Here is an 18,245-nt window from a genome sequence, read left to right on the forward strand (position 1 = left end):
CTTGCCCAGGGTCACACAGCTAGTAAGTGTCAAGTGACTGAGGTCATATTTGAACTCAGGTCCTCCTGACTCCAGGGCCGGTGCTTTACCACTGCGCCACCTAGCTGCCCCTACTGGGCACTTTTAAAATGGTTATTCCCTTCCCCAGTATCTTCTCTCTTTCTCTGGCCCCGGCCTTTGGCTGTTTCAGCTTCTGTCTCTGCTTTCTCTCTTCGAGATTCTGCGACTCTCTCAGTCCTTCCTTCCACCCACCATGATCCCGTTTCTGTCAGGCTGTGTGTTTCTGCGCGTCATTCTCAGGCTTGGTCGATGATCTTTCTCCTGTCTGTCTGTCCGTTCGTCCCAGCCTTTCTCTCCAGACACAGAGATGCGCTCAGCCATCCCTCGCCCCCGCCCCTGCCCCGCCTCCTGGAGGGAGGGAGGACTGGAGGAGGCAGGCTGGGGCCGGAGTAGGCGGGGGTGGGGTGGGATATGACGGAGCCGGTGCTGGGCTGGGCAGGGCTGCGGAGGGTGAGGCTGAGGCTACTGCGGAGACGGCAGGAGACATGGTGGGCCCCGAGAAGGAGCAGGTACTGATCAGATCCCTTACAAGGATCCTGGGCTTGGGCATCTGGGGCCCCGAAGGTGGCCACAACACCCCGGTCCTCTAGAGCAAGGGGAGGGTATCCGAGGGCATGGATGCCTGGATCTGGGAGTGAGTAGGGAACGGGCTGGCGCCGCACACCTGGATCCCCTAGAACAAGGGGAGGGTATTTGAGGGCATGGATGCCTGCGTCCGGGAGTGAACAGGGGAAGGGCGGGCGCCTGCACACCTGAGTCCCCTAGCGGAGAGGGGATGAATTTGAGGGCTTGGACATCTGGATCCCTTGCTGGTTGTTGGAAGTTGGGGGAGGGACTCCTTGAGGGAGCCGCCAGAATGGTCAGAGGCCAGGATGTCTGAGGGCTCCTAGTCTCAGCCTGTGTCCCTGCCCCCTTCCTCAGAGCTGGATTCCACGGATCTTCAAGAAGAAAACTTGTACAACCTTTGTGGCCGATCTCAGTGACCCTGGGTAAGGCTGAGCCCAGGCGTCCGAGTCCCAGCCTGTTGTTCCCCATCAGGGAACTGCTAGAACCTGGTATTAGTGGGCAGTCAGTGCCTGGTGTGAGCCATTGTCTTTGTGGCTGCCTCTGGGTTCTCCAGTCTCTGTGTCCTTGAACCTATGAGTCCCTGGGTCCTTGAGTCCTTCAGTTCCTGGGTCCCTGGGTCCCTGGGTCCCTGGGTCCTTGAGTCCCTGAGTCCTTCAGTTCCTGGGTCCTTGAGTCCCTCAGTCCCTGGGTCCCTCAGTCCCTGAGTCCCTGGGTCCTTGAGTCCCTGAGTCCCTGGGTCCCTGGGTCCCTGAGTCTTTCAGTTCCTGGGTCCCTGGGTCATTGAGTTCCTTTGTCTGGCCCATGCAGGGGCAGCCGATGCCAGTGCGGTCGTCCTAGGGCATTCCATCCTGCTGTGGCAGTGGAAGACGCCTTCGGAGCTGCTGTGGTCACAGTGTGGGATGGGGATGTTCACACCACAGAACAGCCCACTGATGCCTATGGAGAAGTGGACTTCCATGGTGCCAGTCGAGGGTTCAGCAAGGTGCCACTCCACTGACTCCCCCAGGGTCTTCCCGGGGACCCCCGTCACCTTACCGCCCAGAACCTCGGGGCAGGGGGAGAGCAGGTCCAAGGTCTGGCCAGCAGGCTTGGGGGAGTGGAGAGGAAGTGACTTGGGGCAGGCGGTGAGCTCCTTCCCTCCATGCCCTTGTTTCCCTGGGCAGTTCCTTCGGCTGTCTGACCGCACGGACCCAGCAGCAGCCTACTCCCTGGTTACCCGCACCTGGGGCTTCCCTGCCCCCAACCTTGTGGTGTCTGTGCTGGGGGGCTCCGGAGGTCCCATGCTGCAGCCCTGGCTCAGGGACCTGCTACGTCAAGGGCTGGTGAGGGCTGCCCACAGCACTGGTGAGCTGCCTCCAGGGCCCCAGGAGTTCCTTCCTCCTCTTCCCCTGCCCGTGTCCTGCCTGGGGTAGCCCAGTGTCCATTCTCTTGCCTTTCCATCTCCTGCTACACAGCATCGTGGCACCAGAGCCAGAGGTCCTGAGTTCAAATTCTGCCTCTGGCTTTGGGCCACTTTGGGCAAATTGCTTCACTTCCCCTGTTCCTCCGTTTCCCCATTCTGTCCAGTGAGGGCATTGGAGGAGAAGGTTCCCGAGGTCCCTTTTAGTGCCCCTCACTTTCCTTCCTTTACACGACTCAGTCCATCTCCTACAGTGTGTGTGTGGGGAGGGCAGGGAGGAGAGGCAGAGGGTGTAGGCAGAGACTGGGCTGACCCCCTGGCACCTCATGGGCTTCCCCCCCACAAGGCGCCTGGATTGTGACTGGAGGGCTCCACACGGGCATTGGCCGCCACGTCGGGGTGGCCGTGCGGGACCACAACACGGCTGGCACAGGCTCCACCAAGGTCGTAGCCATGGGTGTGGCTCCCTGGGGTGTAGTAAGGAGCCGAGAGCACCTTGTTAGTCCCAAGGTGAGGCCCTGCCCTGAACACCTGGCTCCTTCCTTTAGTGCCTTCAGGAGGAGACATGTTGGTCCCTGAAGGGATGGGATTCAGGGAGGTGACTTCAGAGGGGAGGGAATAGAAAAGGGGGATGCTTGGGCTCCTGAGGGGTAGGGAGGGGACACCAGGGCTCTTAGTGCGCTGTCCTCCTGTCCCAGGGTCAGTTCCCTGCTCGATACCCTTGGCGAGGGAGCCTTGAAGATGGAGCCCAGTGCCCCCTGGACTATAACTACTCCGCTTTCTTTCTGGTGGATGATGGGACTCATGGACGCTTTGGGGGCGAAACACGTTTTCGGGCCAAGCTAGAGTCCTACATCTCCCGGCAAAAGACTGGGGCTGGAGGTGAGCCCGAGAAGCTGGGAAGGCGGCAGGCGCTCAGGCTGAGGGGCTTCCAGGAGGGGTGTGGTGGAGGGGGCCCTCATCAGAGGTTGCCTGGGACGTGGCCTGGAGACCCAGGATTCCAGGGCTTCAGCTGCTCTCATCTCTCCTCAGGGACCGGAATCGACATTCCTGTCCTTCTTCTCCTCATTGATGGCGATGAAAAGATGTTACAGGTATTTGGGAGGTGGGCTAGCTGGGTCATCGAGAAAGTAAGGACTAGGGGTAGGGGAGTCTGGGTCCCTGAGGGGTGAAGGCTGGTAGAGGGGGGACAGAAGCTGAGCAAATGGGACTGAGAGGTCCTTGACAGGGTGAGGCTGCAGGCAAAGTATCTGACTCTCCAAGGAGAGTGCGAGCTGGCCTGAGCATCTAAGAACCTTTAATCCCCAAACCCACGTTCCCCAGCGTGTGGAAGATGCCACCTTGGCTCAGGTGCCTTGCCTGCTAGTGGCAAGGTCTGGGGGTGCTGCTGACTGTCTGGCTGAGACATTGGAGGAAGCCCTGGCTGTGAGGGGCTCCTCTTCCTCCTTTGGGACCCAGAATGCTGAAGTCTGTGAACGGATTCGACGTTTCTTTCCCAGGGGTGACCTTGAGGCCCTAGGGGCTCAGGTATGAGGGGTTGGGGGCCCGGGCGTGAGGGACTGGGGGGCCTGGGTGTGAGGGGCTGGGGGGCCCGGGCGTGAGGGGCTGGGGGCCCGGGTGTGAGGGGCTGGGGGCTCGGTCATGAGGGGCTAGGGGGTTCAGGTATGAGGGCCTGGGAGCCTGTATTAATGATCTCAGCTCTTACATTGAATGACCTTAAGCCATGGGCTCTGTCCTGAAAGTCGCAGCCAATTCCGTTTCCAGCCCCCTGAATTTCCTGTCTTCACCTGGTACCTAATTGAGTTAATAAGGTTTAGGAAGAAAACCCAGCCTGTTTCTGAAAAGCTTCATAGACAAAAATGAAGCCATCTGTGCCTGCAGAAAGCTCATCTTCTGTTTATGTGTGGGGGTTCCCAGGGCAGGGCTGAGGGGCAGAGCTCAGAGCCTACCCAGGCCTTGAGGCCAAAGGTCACCCCGCCTAACCCTTCCCCCGCACAGGTAGAGAGGATCATGTGTCGTCGGGAGATGTTGACAGTGTATTCAGCAGAGGATGGGCCCGAGGAGTTTGAGACAGTGGTGCTGAGGGCCCTGGTGAAGGGTGAGGCTCTTTCTCCTGCCTCCGGCACCCCCATTCCTGACCAGGGAGCTACAATCACCCCCTCTTCCCCCCCTGGCCCTGCCTCCTTTCCTAGCCCTTCTTCCAGAGGGGCCATGGGACAGCCTTGTTCTTGCTGTGGAGTCTGACTCTCTTCCCTTCTGAGCTTTCTTTCACTGCACTTTACCCCAAAATGTTCCTTGTCTCCCTCTATGCGCCTTTATTCTCTTCCTTGACTCTGAACCATTATTAATTTTTTTTTTTTTGGTGAGGCAGTTGGGGTTAAGTGACTTGCCCAGGGTCACACAGCTAGTAAGTGTCAAGTGTCTGAGGCTCAATTTGAACTCAGGTCCTCCTGACTCCAGGACCAGTGCTCTATCCACTGTACCATCTAGCTGTGCCCCCCCACCCCGTTATTAATTTTTCAAACCATAGGTGATGGGCCACGGGTCTGAGTGGCCTTCTCCCCTCGCGGCACAAGAAGGTCCATGCCTGCCGCCATGTTTTCTTGAGTCTACCTCTTCAGGCCCATTCTGGGGTAATGACACCCTCCTCCCTGCTGCTGGAGGCCAGGGATCCAATAGCTGGACTGATCCCTTTTCTCCCCTTCTCACCTGGCCAGCCTGTGGCAGCTCAGAAGCATCCGCGTACATGGATGAGTTACGCCTGGCCGTGGCCTGGAACCGTGTGGACATTGCACAGAACGAGATACTCCGAGGGGACATCCAGTGGCGGGTAAGGGGGCCAGGGGAAGGTGGGAAAAATGAAGGGAGATGGAAGCATGGGACAGGAGACTTCTCTTCCCACTCCTCTATTCCAAGTGGAAAGAACCCAGCACTTGGAGTCAGGAAGATGTGAGTTCAAAGCCAACCTCAGACACTTACTAGCAGTGTGACCCTGGGCAAGTCATTTAACCTCTGTTTGCCTCGATCTCCTCATATGTTAAATGGGGATAAGAACAGCACAGATGTTGTGAGGATCAAATGAGGTAATATTTTTAAAGTGATTAGCATGGTCCTTGACACATAGTAAATGCTATATAAATGTGAGCTGTGCTGGGTCTCTCAATCCCTTAATAAGTTCATGTGGTCCATCTCTTTCTCCTCTTATTCCTGTCTGTCTGTCTGTCCAAATCTGAGCCTTTTACTCTATCCACCCATTCCATTATTCCTGCTCAACTAAGCCTGACATGTGTATACATTCAGTGCACACACCTGTGTATATATGTGTGTAAATATGCACACAACACACATCTTCATTTTTCTGTGTCAGCTCCATCCATCCACTTCCTTATCCCGGGTCTGTCTGTCCCCTATATATGTCTATCTACTCACTTTGCTTTGTCTCTTTCTTGATTTGCTTGGACCATCTATCCGTGTCATCCTCTGGGCTACTTGGTTATACCCTGTCCTTTGTGTCCATCTGTCCAGCTATCTCTGTGTCCTCCTGTCTCTCATCTGAGGGTCTGTCTAGTCCACCCATCTATCCCTGTGTCCCCGGTCAGCTCATCCCCCAGCTGAGTCTCTTTGTCCTTCTCCTACCTGTCTTTCGTTCTGCTCCTTATCAATTTGTTTCTATCCATCTGCACGTCCTGCCTTTCTCTACATCCTTCCTTATATTTGTCTGTTTCTTCTGCCCCCTGGCCCATCCTCTCATCTGTCTGTCTATCCCCCCATCTGTTGTCTGTATTTCTGCCAGCCATCTGCCTGTTCTTTTTTTCCCTGTCCCTGCCCCATCTGACCCATGTCCATATTTTGCAGTCTACGCACCTAGAGGCCTCTCTCCAGGATGCTCTCGTGAACGACCGGCCAGAGTTTGTGCGTCTCCTTGTTTCCCGGGGTCTCAGTCTTGGTCACTTCCTGTCCCCAGCCCGGCTAGCCCAGCTCTATACAACTGCCCCCTCAGGCTCGCTGGCACGACACCTGCTAGACCGCATATCCCCTGGACCTGGGGCTGATGGGGGCCGCAAGGAGAGCTCTGCTCCTGGTGTCCTCCCAGCCTCCCCGCTCCGGGATGTGCGCCTGAGGGATGTGGGGCGGCTTCTTCGCGACCTGCTTGGATCTGCCTGTGCCCCTAAGTACCACGAAGGCACCACAGTGGATAGGTTGGAGCCAGAGCCCGACGGAGGCCGTCGAGAGAGCGTAAGGACCAGACCGGTGGGGGCAGAACAGGGCCCAGATTGGGAAGGGGGAACCCAATGTCCACTCTCAGCTCTGCTAGCATCCGCATGGGACCATGGGAAAGCTATTTAATGAAGAGTCTCTTCATGCCCCAAGTCCTGTGGCCCGAAGAGGCCACAGCACTTACCCTCTTCCAAACCCATCTTTGTCTACCTAGATGTGCCTCCTGGTGGATCCCACATCGGATGCCACCCTTGGGCAGGCCCCCTGGACTGACCTGCTGCTCTGGGCCCTGCTTCTGAATCGTGCCCAGATGGCTGTGTACTTCTGGGAGATGGTGAGACTGTGGGAGCTGGGGGACTGGGAGATGTGTTTGAGGGGCCTGTGGCCGCTGACCTCTAGCTCCCCCCAACTAGGGGACTAACTCAGTGGCCTCGGCCTTGGGTTCCTGCCTCCTGCTTCGAGTCCTGGCCCGCCTGGAGTCTGAGGCTGAGGAGGCTGCTAGGAGAAAGGATCTGGCAACCAAATTTGAGGGGCTCGCCATGGGTATGTGGGGGCCTCTGCTGGGGAGGTCTGTGGGGCTGCACTGGACTGGGGGGAAACAGGTGACACAGACAGAGCCAAGGCAGGCAGGAAGACTGGGAGCCTGTGCAGTAGAGGAGGGTCCTCCCATCTCTGGGCTAGCTTGCTAGGGTATCGCTGCTGTTATTACTTGTAGAACTGGGGCCAGGACCCTACCCTCTCTGCCCCTCAGGTAATGGGCTCAGAATCAAGGACTTCTAAGGTCCTTTCCAGCTCTCAGTCTCACACCCCTGATGATTCCTGGGGCATGTGTGGGGAATATGTTTCTGGGGGCATCGCTAAGGTGGATGTTTCTTTTGAGGTGGGGGCAGGCATCCTACCCTTGGCCCCAGACTCTGTTTCTTTTTCCCTAGGTCTGTTTTCAGAGTGTCACCGAAATAGTGAGTCCCGAGCCACCCGCCTGCTCTTGCGCCGGTGCCCACTCTGGGGGGGTGCTACCTGTCTCCAATTGGCAACACAAGCTGATGCCAGGGCCTTCTTCTCACAGGATGGGGTACAGGTAAATGCATCAGGGCTTGGCCCACACCCTCTATACACAAACATAGGAAGTCCTGCCCCATAGACACTAAGGGTGGCCCATATCTCCACAAAGAAGGTTCTGCCCCTTCTGTGGGGAGAGCCCTACTCCTCAGTACACAATTTGGTTCAACAAGTATTAATTTATTAAGCATCTACCACATGCCAGGGACTGAGGGTACAAAAAAAGAAGCAATGCCTGCCCTCCACAAGCTTATATTCTAATAGGAGCAAAGAACACAGACGCAGTAAATAAAGTAATAAAAAAAGGACTTGAGGACAGACGTGGACTTTCAATGGGCGACATCAGGAAAAGCCTGTTGTGGAATGTGGTGGTTGGGCTGAGCTTTGAAGTGAGGCAGGGATGCCAGTGGGCAGACTACACTATGGGCAGGGAGGATGGCCTGGCAAGGACAGGGCACTTTGGGATTGGAGAATGTTGGTTAGTTGGGTTGGGCTGGGCTAGAGTTTGTGAAGGGGATATGAAATAAGATTAAAAGAGTGGGTGCTAGGGGCAGCTAGGTGGTGCAGTGGATAAAGCACCGGCCCTGGATTCATGAGGACCTGAGTTCAAATTTGGCTTCAGACACTTGACACTTAACTAGCTGTGTGACCCTGGGCAAGTCACTTTACCCTCACTGCCCCGAAACAAAACAAAACAAAACAACCCCCCCCACACACACATACGCACACACAACCAAAGTTCCTAGTGAACAAAATCTAAGAATGGAATCACAGATAAATAAATAATGCCTCGCCTTTACATGGTGCTTTAAGGTCTGCCAGGTGCTTTACAAGTGCCTCATTTTATCTTCATAGCCTCCCTGGAAAGGAGGTACTTCTGTTATTCTAATTTTACAGTTGGGGAAACTGAGGCAGGCAGTGGTTCCCTTTGGCCCATAGACTGCATTTCCTTTGACTGAGTTTCTAGGCTAGTAGATCAGAGGAATGCTGAAGATTTAGTTTAGTTTGACCAGAGATCTTTCATGGAGACTTTATGGAGCGGTGGAAGAGATGTGGCCAGCCTGGAGTCTATGTGATATCAGCTTGGGCGAGGGTCTCCGGTGGTAGCAATGACAATAAGGAGAAGTTTACTTATCAGATTTGGAGACAACACAAAGCCGTGGGGGATAGGGACTATACTGGAGAGAGGGTTTATTTTTTTTAAGTTATAAGTTTAATAAAGCAAATGCTACAGAACTCCATTATTTGGTGATTCTGAACACGGAGTAGAATTCTCCCCTTTCCTTGTAAGACCTGACAGTTTGTTCTGCACATGAACTTCTGCAGGACAGGGTGCAGGAGATCCCACTGGCCTGTGAGGAAGGGGCCCTGGGTCTTCTGGTTCTAAGAATCTCAATGCTTTTTACATTCTGTGGCTGTGAATTTGCTTTTAGCAGAGTCCTCCCACCAGACGCATTCTGAATCTCCCATGGGGTGAAGAAGAGGGCACCAGAGAACAGGATGTCCTGGGCATTTAGTTCAGATCAGCCAGTTCAGTGCCTAGGACCAGGGACAGGGTAAGCCCCACTGTATTCAGCCTGGGTGAGATCACACTGGGAGCGATGGATGGGATCAGTGGTGGGCAGTACTGTTCAGGAAGGATAATTAATACAGTCCATCCAAGATCACCCAGGGAATGTCAATCATGATGGCATGATGCCAGATGAGGATGGAATGAAGGAAGTGGGTATGTTTAAGCTGGGGAAGAGGAAGCTTGGGAGACAAATCATGATGGATTTTTTTCAAACATTTGGAGGGCTTGGTTGGCCCTGGAGGGCAGAACCAGAAACACTGGGGGTAAATTCATAGGATCATAGATTTGGTTTATCTGTCTGTTTGTTTTTGCGAGCAGTGAGGGTTAAGTGACTTACCCAGGGTCACACAGCTAGTAAGTGTCAATTGGCTGAGGCTGGATTTGAACTCAGGTCCTCCTGAATCCAGGGCCGGTGCTTTATCCACTGCACCACCTAGCTGCCTCCAGGATCATAGATTTGGAAAGGAACTTGTTGCTGTTGTTCATTCATTTCCATTGTGTCCAACTCTTCATGACCCCATTTGAGGTTTTCTTGTCAAAGATACAAGAGTGATTTGCCATTTCCTTCTCCGGCTCATTTTCCACATGAGGAATTGAGGCAAACAGGGTTAAGTGACTGGTCCAGGATCACACAGCTAGTAAGTGTTTGAGGCTGGATTTGAACTCAAGTCCTCCTGATTCCAGGCCTGGTGCTCTCCTCCCACAGAGATTAAATAATGTCCCTACAATCACACAGTGAGGAAATATCTGATGCAAGTTTTGAAAATGCCTGGAGTCCAGGATATGGAGTGGCTAGTTTGTGAAATATCCAGGAGCCCAGTGTCACTGGATGACAGAGGGTGTGGAGGGAAGTGAGGCACAAAGAGACTGGAAAGGTGGGGGCAGGGAGGGGGGCAGGCTATGAAGGGCTTTAAAAGCCAAGCAGAATTTGGTAGTGGATCCTGAAGGCCACCAGAGATTGTTGACTGGAGGGTGACATGGCCAGGCCTGGGATTTGGGAAGATCTCTTTGACAGCTGAGCGAAGGGTAGACTGGAGGGAGGGAAGGAGAGGTGGCAAGTGAGGGAGGGCATGAGGGTGAGAGCAAAGAGAAAACTCCAAGGAATTAGAGGAGGGTAAGGGATTGGAAGCATCTGCAGAGGGCTTGGCTTCATTCTTTTTCAGAGACTGGGAGAAAGGGGGAGAGAGGAGGGGATCATGTCAAGAGGCTTGGAGACAAAGAGAAAAGGGGGAGGGGGCTCACAGTGAAGGGCCTCTATTTTCTCATTAAAAGTGCCAGGGCAGGCAGCTAGGTGGCACAGTGGATAGAGCACTGGCCCTGGAGTCAGGAGGACCTGAGTTCAAATCTGACCTCAGACACTTAACACTTACTAGCTGTGTGACCCTAGGCAAGTTACTTAACCCCAGTTGCCTCACCAAAATAAATAAATAAATGATTTTTTTTTAAAAAGTGCCAGGGGAAGTGGGATAGAGACTGAATTAGGGAAGAATATTGTCTTGAATCTGGGAGGGCTTCTCTTCCTCACCCCATCCCCTCCACTCCCCTGGGAATTCCCACTTCTCTCATGTCTTTGCTGAGCCCTTGGGAGCAAGACTGACTCGTCTCTCCTGGGTTATCTTGCCCCCAGTCCCTGCTGACCGAGAAGTGGTGGGGAGAGATGGACAGCAGCACAGCTGTTTGGGCCCTGGTCCTCACCTTCTTCTGCCCCCCACTCATCTACACCACCCTCATCAATTTTAGGTGAGACTCTCCCCCAACCCTCTGCAGCCTGGCGCTGGGCCCCATCCTGTCCGTTCCTGAGAGAGTCCCCCCGTGCTGTGACTGGGCACAATTAGGGCCTCCTCCCAGCCCCCAGGTTCTCTGGTTTCAAATTCACAACCAGACACCTATGGTGACTTTAGGCCAGCCACAAGACCTCTTTGAACCTCAGTTTCCCCCTTGGTTCAATGGCCTCCGACTCTTCTCTGTTCTCCCCTTTGCCAACTGTCTGCAGACCCATGGATGAGGAGCCGCTGAAGAGAGAGCAGTGGGGGTCAAATGAGGATGGCATCAACGGTGATGGCCCCCCCGGGTGAGGACCAGGGCTGGAGGTTTTCACCCTGAGCTGTGGAGGGGGGGGTCTGAGTTGGGCCTGGTTTAGCGGTAACCTCTGCCTTCCCCACTCATCCCCTCAGGCCCGCAGACATCCGGAAGAAGCTGGGGACCAGGACGCCTGCCAGGGAGAGCAGCCCAGGGCGCTACTGCTGCAGGGCCGGAGGGCAGTGGGACCACTGCCTCCGCCGCTGGTCCCAGTTCTGGGGGGCTCCAGTGACAGTCTTCCTGGGCAACGTGGTCAGCTACCTCCTCTTCCTCCTGCTCTTTGCCCGGGTTCTGCTGCTGGATATCCAGCCCGAAGCACCCACTGCCATTGAGTTCCTGCTGTATCTCTGGGTCTTCACCTTGCTGTGTGAGGAACTGCGCCAGGGTCTGTCGGGGGGCTGGGGCAACCTCGGCTTCGGCACATCCCCAGGGCCTGGGAAGATGCCCCTGAGACGGCGGCTGCGCCTCTACCTCGCTGACACCTGGAACCAGTGCGACCTCCTCGCCCTGGGCTTCTTCATGCTGGGCGTTGGCTGCCGGTAAGTGACCTCTGACCCTGGGACTGGGCAGGGCGCCTCCTCTGCTTTCTGTGACAGCCCTGCCCCCAGGAGCTCCAGCTCCCCTTGGTTTCCACCACAGTGGCATCAGAACCTGTGTCCTGCTCCACACCGAGCCTTCTCTAAGCCTGCTTAGCCGAGTCTTGTCTTCCTGTCTTCTGCTTTAAGAACAACGTTTAACCTCTTGTTTGCCCTTTGGGCCTTGAAAAACACGTCTCCGACTGCTTCTTCCTTGGCATCTCTGGTCGCTCATTCCGCATGTTCTATCTCCTTAGCTCAAAGACTTTCCTTGAGAAATCCTGACATCCTCTCACTGGGACACAAAAAACGTCCCGCGGCCTCTTTGTGGGGCTGGTACTGGCCATGCGGGTCCTCCGGCCTGCCTGGACCGCTTTCCCCTCGACCCAGAGACAGTTTTAGAGGCTGAGAGATTGTCAGAGCCAGAAGGAATCCTAGGGGTCTAGTCACGTCAGGGGAAGCTGGGTCACAAAGCTGGTACCCCACCTTCCCTGAGCACCCATCAAATAAAGCAGGCGTCTGAGGCTCTTGGGCCCATTTTACTGAGAGGAAAACAGGGACTAAGAGGGAGAGGGGAAAGAGCCCCCAGGCAATAAGGAGAGGAGTTGGTACTGGAGCAGGCTCCGCAGCTGCTAGGAGGGTGGACTTCCCATTTCTCCCCCATAGGACTGCACTGTGTAGGCTTTTGGGCAGCTGGGTCTGACCCTTTCCCTGGTTAAAGCTGCTGCCTGCTCCCCGACGTCCCAACCTCCTCCCAGGCCTGGCTCCCAACACCTCCTTCTTAAAGGGGGATGTCTTTCACCTCCCCGTTCCCAGGGACTCGGTGAGAGACTTTCGCTGCCCTGGCAAATGGGTTTCTCCGGCCTCCCGTCCCCTCCCCTCACACACAGGCTAACACCGGAGATGTACCAGCTGGGCCGCACAGTCCTCTGCCTGGACTTCATGGTTTTTACCCTCCGTCTGCTACACATCTTCACGGTCAACAAGCAGCTGGGACCCAAGATTGTGATTGTGAACAAGATGGTGAGGTTGGCAAGAGTAGGGAGGGCAGGAAAGAGCAGGGGGGAGGGGGAAGGGCAGGGGAGGGGGCAAGGGGGCACCTTTTGGTTCTCAGACCCTTCCTCTGTCATTCCCCACCCCTTCCCTATCCTGCAGATGAAGGATATCTTCTTCTTCCTCTTCTTTCTGGGTGTGTGGCTCGTGGCCTATGGTGTGGCCACTGAGGGCCTGCTCCGGCCTCAGGACCGTGACCTGCCAGCCATCCTAAGAAGGGTTTTTTACCGGCCCTACCTGCAGATCTTTGGCCAGGTCCCCCAGTCAGACATGGACGGTGAGCAGGGCCTCCCAGGCCTCTCTCTGTGTCTCTGTGTCTCTGTCTCTGTGTCTTTCTGTCTCTGTCTGTCCCTGTCTCTGTCTCTGTGTGTGTGTCTCTCTCTCTGTCTCTCTGTCTCTCTGTGTGTCTCTATCTGTGTCTCTCTGTCTCTCTGTGTGTCTCTATCTGTGTCTCTCTGTCTCTCTGTGTGTCTCTATCTGTGTCTCTCTGTCTCTCTGTGTGTCTCTATCTGTGTCTCTCTGTCTCTCTGTGTGTCTCTATCTGTGTCTCTCTGTCTCTCTGTGTGTCTCTATCTGTGTCTCTCTGTCTCTCTGTGTGTCTCTATCTGTGTCTCTCTGTCTCTCTGTGTGTCTCTATCTGTGTCTCTCTGTCTCTCTGTGTGTCTCTCTGTCTCTGTCTCTCTGTGTCTTTCTCTGTGTCTCTTTGTCTCTGTCTCTGCCTCCATCATGTCTCATGTCTCTGGCTATCTCTGTGACTGACTCTGTCCCTGTCTCTGTCCTGTCTTCCCGGTGGTCCACAGTGACCCTGATGCAGCAGGACAACTGTTCCAAGGAGCTGGGCTTGTGGGCCCAGCCTCAAGGGTCCTTATCAGGCTCCTGTGTCTCCATTTACGCCAACTGGCTGGTGTTGCTGCTCCTGGTCGTCTTCCTGCTGGTGGCCAATGTGCTTCTGCTCAACCTTCTCATCGCTATGTTCAGGTGCCTGGCCCAGCCAATGACCCCTGAGCCCTTGACTTTGCCCACAGACCCCTTTCCTCCACACTCCTAGAGATGATGGTCCCCTCTCCAGCCCAGAGAGGGTCATGCCCTTGACCCCACCATCAGCCTTGATCCTCCCATTCTGAGACTCCTCTGATGACAGCCTCCTTCCCTCCTCCCTCCTTCTCTCTTTCCCTTCCTCCCTCCCTCCTCCCTCCTTCTCTCTTTCCCTTCCTCCCTCCCTCTTTCCCTCCCTCCTCCCTCCTTCCTTCTTTCCCTTCCTCCCTCCCTCTTTCCCTCCCTCCCTCCCTCCTTCCTTCCTTCTTCTCGAACCTGCACATCTTTTCTTTGTCCTTACTGTGACTTCTAGTCACATTGTCTCACCTCTCTCCACCCATAACTTTCGTAGTTGAGTATTCACTGCTCTTTCCCAGGGTCCTTTGCACCCCTATCCTGTCCTGGCCCACACTTTCTCCCCTGGGGATCATGCTGATTGCACTCACCATCCATCTTCTCTGCTCCTGTTGCGTCTTGTTGAACACACAAGACACAGGCTCCAAATTCCTCTTGTTTAACCTCCCTGGGTCTTCATTAAGGGTCTAATCAGACAAAGCCCTTTGTCCTTCCCCGACTGACCGTCCCACCCCCACCCCACCCCAGTAGGCTCAAAACCGCTCCTCTCCTTGGGCCTGCCATCTCCTCAGGCTGTCTGTCTTCTTCTATCCCTCCTCACTTTCCAATAGCTGCCATGCATGGGCAAGTCACCTTAAATGTTATATGCCTCAGTTTCCCCATCTGTGAGATGGAGATAGTTATCTGCAGTACCTACCTGAATGTGTTGCTGGCACCCTAGACTCAGCCTTCCCAAAAATCCTCTGAAGGATTCGCCTGTTCTTGTTGAAGGTACCACCACATTGCCAGTCTCCTACATTTCTTAGCCTTAGAGTTGTCCTCAGCTCCTCACCTTCTGCCAAGTCTTTTTTGTTGTTGTTTTTTTTGTTTTGTTTTGTTTTTGTGGGGCAATGAGGGTTAAGTGACTTGTCCAGGGTCACACAGCTAGTGTCAAGTGTCTGAGGTCGGATTTGAACTCAGGTCCTTCTGAATCCAGGGCCAGTGCTTTAGCCGCTGTGCCATCTAGCTACCCTGCCAAGTCTTTTAAAAAGTATTATTGATGTGTTTTGTACTTACATTACACACCCTTATAGAACCCTCCTGCTCGGTAAGGGGGCTCTGGTAACGACATAAAACAGGTAAGTGCTGCTCCCCACTTTGAGACCTCAACACTTTTCTCCTACCTTGACTATTGTAACAGCTTCCTAATTGTTCTTCTTCCTGGCCTCTCCCCCTCCCATCCATCTGCTGCCAAAGATGCATGCCTTCCTGAGGCACGATCTGATCCTGCCACATCAGATCTTCCCTGCTCAGTAATCTTCCTTGGCTCCCTATCGCTTCCAAGTGAGCCCAGCTTTTGTGCTACTTCACAGTCTGACTACCCACCTTCTCCCAAAGGTTTCCCAAGGCCTTTCCACTTCCTATTTCCTGGTCTTATTTCCTATATCTGACTCTTCTAGGTGTCCCCTCCCCTGCCTAGAATGTTCAATCTTCTATTTCTCAGACTGTCTGACCTCCTCCAAAGCTCAGCCCTGGGGCTCTGGGCCCTCCCTGATTTCCCCTCCCTGAATCACCTGCCTTTACTTACCTCAGTACCTTTTACAGAAGTTCACTGAAGGCAGAGAGAGATGGCTTTATTTTGCATGTGTTCAGTACCTAGCACAGTGCCTGGAACCTTATAGGTGTTCAGTAAATGTCTGTTGAGTTGAATTGTCCACATCCCACTCACCGCTGACTCTCTGCTCCAAAAATTTCTTATCCTCTGATCCAATGACTTCTCTCTATTAAATCTTCACCATACTGACCTCTCAAGCCAAAGGCTCTTGACTTGTTGACCAATAACCTTTTGACCCGACATCACTTTACCCGCCCCTTCTCACCACTGCCCCCCTGTCTTTCGGTTAAATGATCTTTGACTATCAGTGAGTTGCCCTCTCACCCTCTGGCCGTCTGCTCCCCCAGTCACACCTTTGGAAAGGTGCAGGGAAACAGTGACCTGTACTGGAAATTTCAGCGCTATGGACTGATCCGGGAATTCCACAACCGCCCAGCACTGGCCCCACCCCTCATCATCTTCTCGCACATCCTCCTGCTTTTGGGCCGTCTGGGTCTCGGGCATCGCCGGCGGATCCCGCCCTCAGCGGAGGATTTCAGTAAGCTTTCCTCATGGTGGGCTGGGGTGCAGGAACCCCCAGGAGCTGGTCTTCCATGTGTTCTGGGGGTCTTGGGCTGAGTCCTCTCCTTCCTTCCCACCCCTAGGGCTGCACCTGTCTGACAAGGCAGAGCGGACATTGCTGACATGGGAGTCAGTGCAGAAGGAGAACTTCCTCCTTGGCCAAGCCCGGGACAAGAGGGAGAGTGATGCTGAGAGGCTTCGGAGAACGTCTCAGAAGTGAGTGAGAGGGGGCGGCTAGGTGGTGCAGTGGATAAGTCACTTAACCCCCATTGCCCCACCAAAAAAAAAAAAGGAGTGAGAGGAACCCCTCTTGAGCAGCAGGTGGGAGGAGAGAGGGGGCATCTGTGAAGTGAAGGGATGTCTCTTTGGGTGATAGATCTCAGAGGGCAGAGACATCTCTGAGTATCAAGGATCTCTGGGGTTGGGAGACGGCCCTGGTGGGGCAGAGATGGCCCTGAGGAAGGCACTTTTCTGAGGATGGCCTCCTGCTCCCCTCCCAAACACAGGGTAGACACAGCTCTAAAGCATCTGAATCAGATTCGGGGTTATGAGCGGCGCTTGGTGGGACTGGAGCAGGAGGTAAGAGGCAGTGGCTGGGCGGGCAGGGAAGGGTGGCTGGGATCTCCTCCTCTGACCCTACACTCCTGCCAGGTCCGTCACTGCAGCCAACTCCTCAGCCGGGTGCTTGAGGTGCTGAGCCACTCAGAGCTGATCTCACCAGAGAAGCCACCCCCGCTCACCTCCCTGAAAGGTCAGCAACCCCTCCTCTTGTCCCCTCCATGTCTCCACCCTGGCCGGGTCTGCCCCTATTACATCCATGCTCCCCTCTCCGTTCTTGCACATATCATCGTCTCTTTGTATTACATTCCATGCTTGAGTCCCTCCATCTTCCTGTTCCAATCCTCTCCCTTCCCCCTTGCCACCAGGTCACTAATGCCTTCATCTTTCCCACAGAATGAGCCCCTTGGAGCAGGACACCGAAGGACTCCCATTCCCTTTGAAACACAGGACTCAGGGACATCCCTCTGTCCCCCCAGCCCCACCTATCAGGGACAATCCAAGCCTCCCGTCTCAAAGGACCCTCCCCATTCCTAGGGACCTGCCCAGGAGTGATCTTTCACTCCCATGCACCCTCCCTTCAGGGTCCATTCCAATCTCCGGGAAGATGGCCACATTGACAATAAGCCCATCACCAGGTGCCTCCCCCCATCCACATTGGTCCAATCTAAAGTGACCTGTGCCCCAGGCAGCGAGACCCAAGTCCAAAGATCAAGTCCAAGGATGACAAAAAGGGGCCCAGTCTAAACCTGGACTGTGGAAATCACCTCAGGGAACCAGGGCCTGGGGCAGGGCCAAGGATTCTGCCCCACAGTGTCTGAAGTCTTCACAGATTGTAAATAAAGACCAATTTGTAAGATACTGGAAGCAATTCCTTTTCCTTTTTCTGGACAGGGCAAATAAATGGGCAGGAGGCAGATCAGGGAATGCTGTAGATGGAGTTTGCCAAGATGTAAGCCAAGCATTTGTCTGTCTTTCATATGATTCCCATGTACAGTTGTAGACTGGAAGAAGAGTCTAATTGAGTGGATCTAGTATTCATGGATGGGCCAAATCCAAAGAACAGTCACCAATACTTTGGCATCACCTTGCAGGGAGGTCTACAGTGGGGTGCCCCAAGGATCTATGCTTGGCCCTATACCATTGAACAATCTTATTGACTTGGATAAGGGATAGACAATACACTCATCTGCTTTGCAGGGGATGCCCAGTTGGGTTGGACAATGAACACATTGATGACCAAACCAGGATCCCAAAAAAGCTCTTGATAGGCTAAAGCACTGAGCCACATTGAATAAGATGAAATCAAAATAGGGATAAATGTCAAATCTTACTCGTGGGGGTTTCAAGAGATCAACTTTACAAATACGAGGTGGCGGAGGTGGGACCAAAAGATGGTCCCTCTAGAAATGCCCAGAGGTGCCATCTGTGGTCCCTGCCCATTTCCAGTCTTCCTCTTTGAAACCAATTGGAAGAGACAGGGCTGAGGTAAGGTATAAGGAAAGAAGTGTTCTGGAACAGAACTGCCCCATAGCTGCTGGGGGTAAAGGGCCCACCACAGAAGTGTCCTTTCCCATAGGGCTTGAGAACCCCCATTGCCCTTGGCTGTCCCCAGAAGCCCACATTTCTGATCTGTGAACATCCCTGTTGGGACTGAAAAACAGATCCGTGCTCCCCGACGACAGCAGCTGTTGGCATGTCCCCTGCCTGGAAGCCACAAGTTTGTTTCCTTTAACCACAGCGTCAAAGCTGCTGGGTTTTGGCAGGGGGACAAAATTGGGACTCGCTTTCCCCTTCCTGTGGGGACTCAGGGTGATCATAAAGTGCTCCAGGAAATTC

General features: G+C 54.3%; 1 protein-coding gene across 5 annotated transcripts; it reads left to right on the forward strand.

The window, feature by feature from the left end:
- Positions 1-54: 54 nt before the first annotated feature.
- On the forward strand, positions 55-17,245 carry TRPM4 (transient receptor potential cation channel subfamily M member 4). 5 transcript variants are annotated; one of them, XM_043998548.1, is made up of 25 exons: positions 59-569; positions 982-1,049; positions 1,435-1,609; positions 1,791-1,971; positions 2,373-2,536; positions 2,725-2,908; positions 3,059-3,120; positions 3,350-3,553; positions 4,025-4,124; positions 4,744-4,856; positions 5,882-6,262; positions 6,459-6,578; positions 6,658-6,787; positions 7,177-7,322; positions 10,504-10,616; positions 10,870-10,947; positions 11,051-11,494; positions 12,421-12,553; positions 12,686-12,860; positions 13,384-13,561; positions 15,635-15,825; positions 15,932-16,064; positions 16,355-16,427; positions 16,500-16,599; positions 16,803-17,245. In XM_043998548.1, the coding sequence occupies exons 1-25, from the start codon at positions 546-548 to the stop codon at positions 16,805-16,807; spliced, it is 3,675 nt and encodes a 1,224-aa protein (XP_043854483.1). In that variant the 5' UTR covers positions 59-545; the 3' UTR covers positions 16,808-17,245. The 5 variants fall into 5 exon arrangements, 4 of the variants coding, with proteins under 4 accessions (XP_043854486.1, XP_043854484.1, XP_043854483.1 ...); XR_006355790.1 differs by lacking the exons at positions 13,384-13,561; positions 16,500-16,599; positions 16,803-17,245 and having other exon boundaries at positions 56-569; positions 15,687-15,825; XM_043998549.1 differs by lacking the exons at positions 15,932-16,064; positions 16,355-16,427; positions 16,500-16,599; positions 16,803-17,245 and having other exon boundaries at positions 56-569; positions 15,687-15,820.
- The last annotated feature ends 1,000 nt before the right edge of the window (positions 17,246-18,245 follow it).

The sequence above is a fragment of the Dromiciops gliroides genome, chromosome 3 (assembly GCF_019393635.1).
Source record: "Dromiciops gliroides isolate mDroGli1 chromosome 3, mDroGli1.pri, whole genome shotgun sequence".
In the NCBI taxonomy this organism is placed as follows: domain Eukaryota; kingdom Metazoa; phylum Chordata; class Mammalia; order Microbiotheria; family Microbiotheriidae; genus Dromiciops; species Dromiciops gliroides.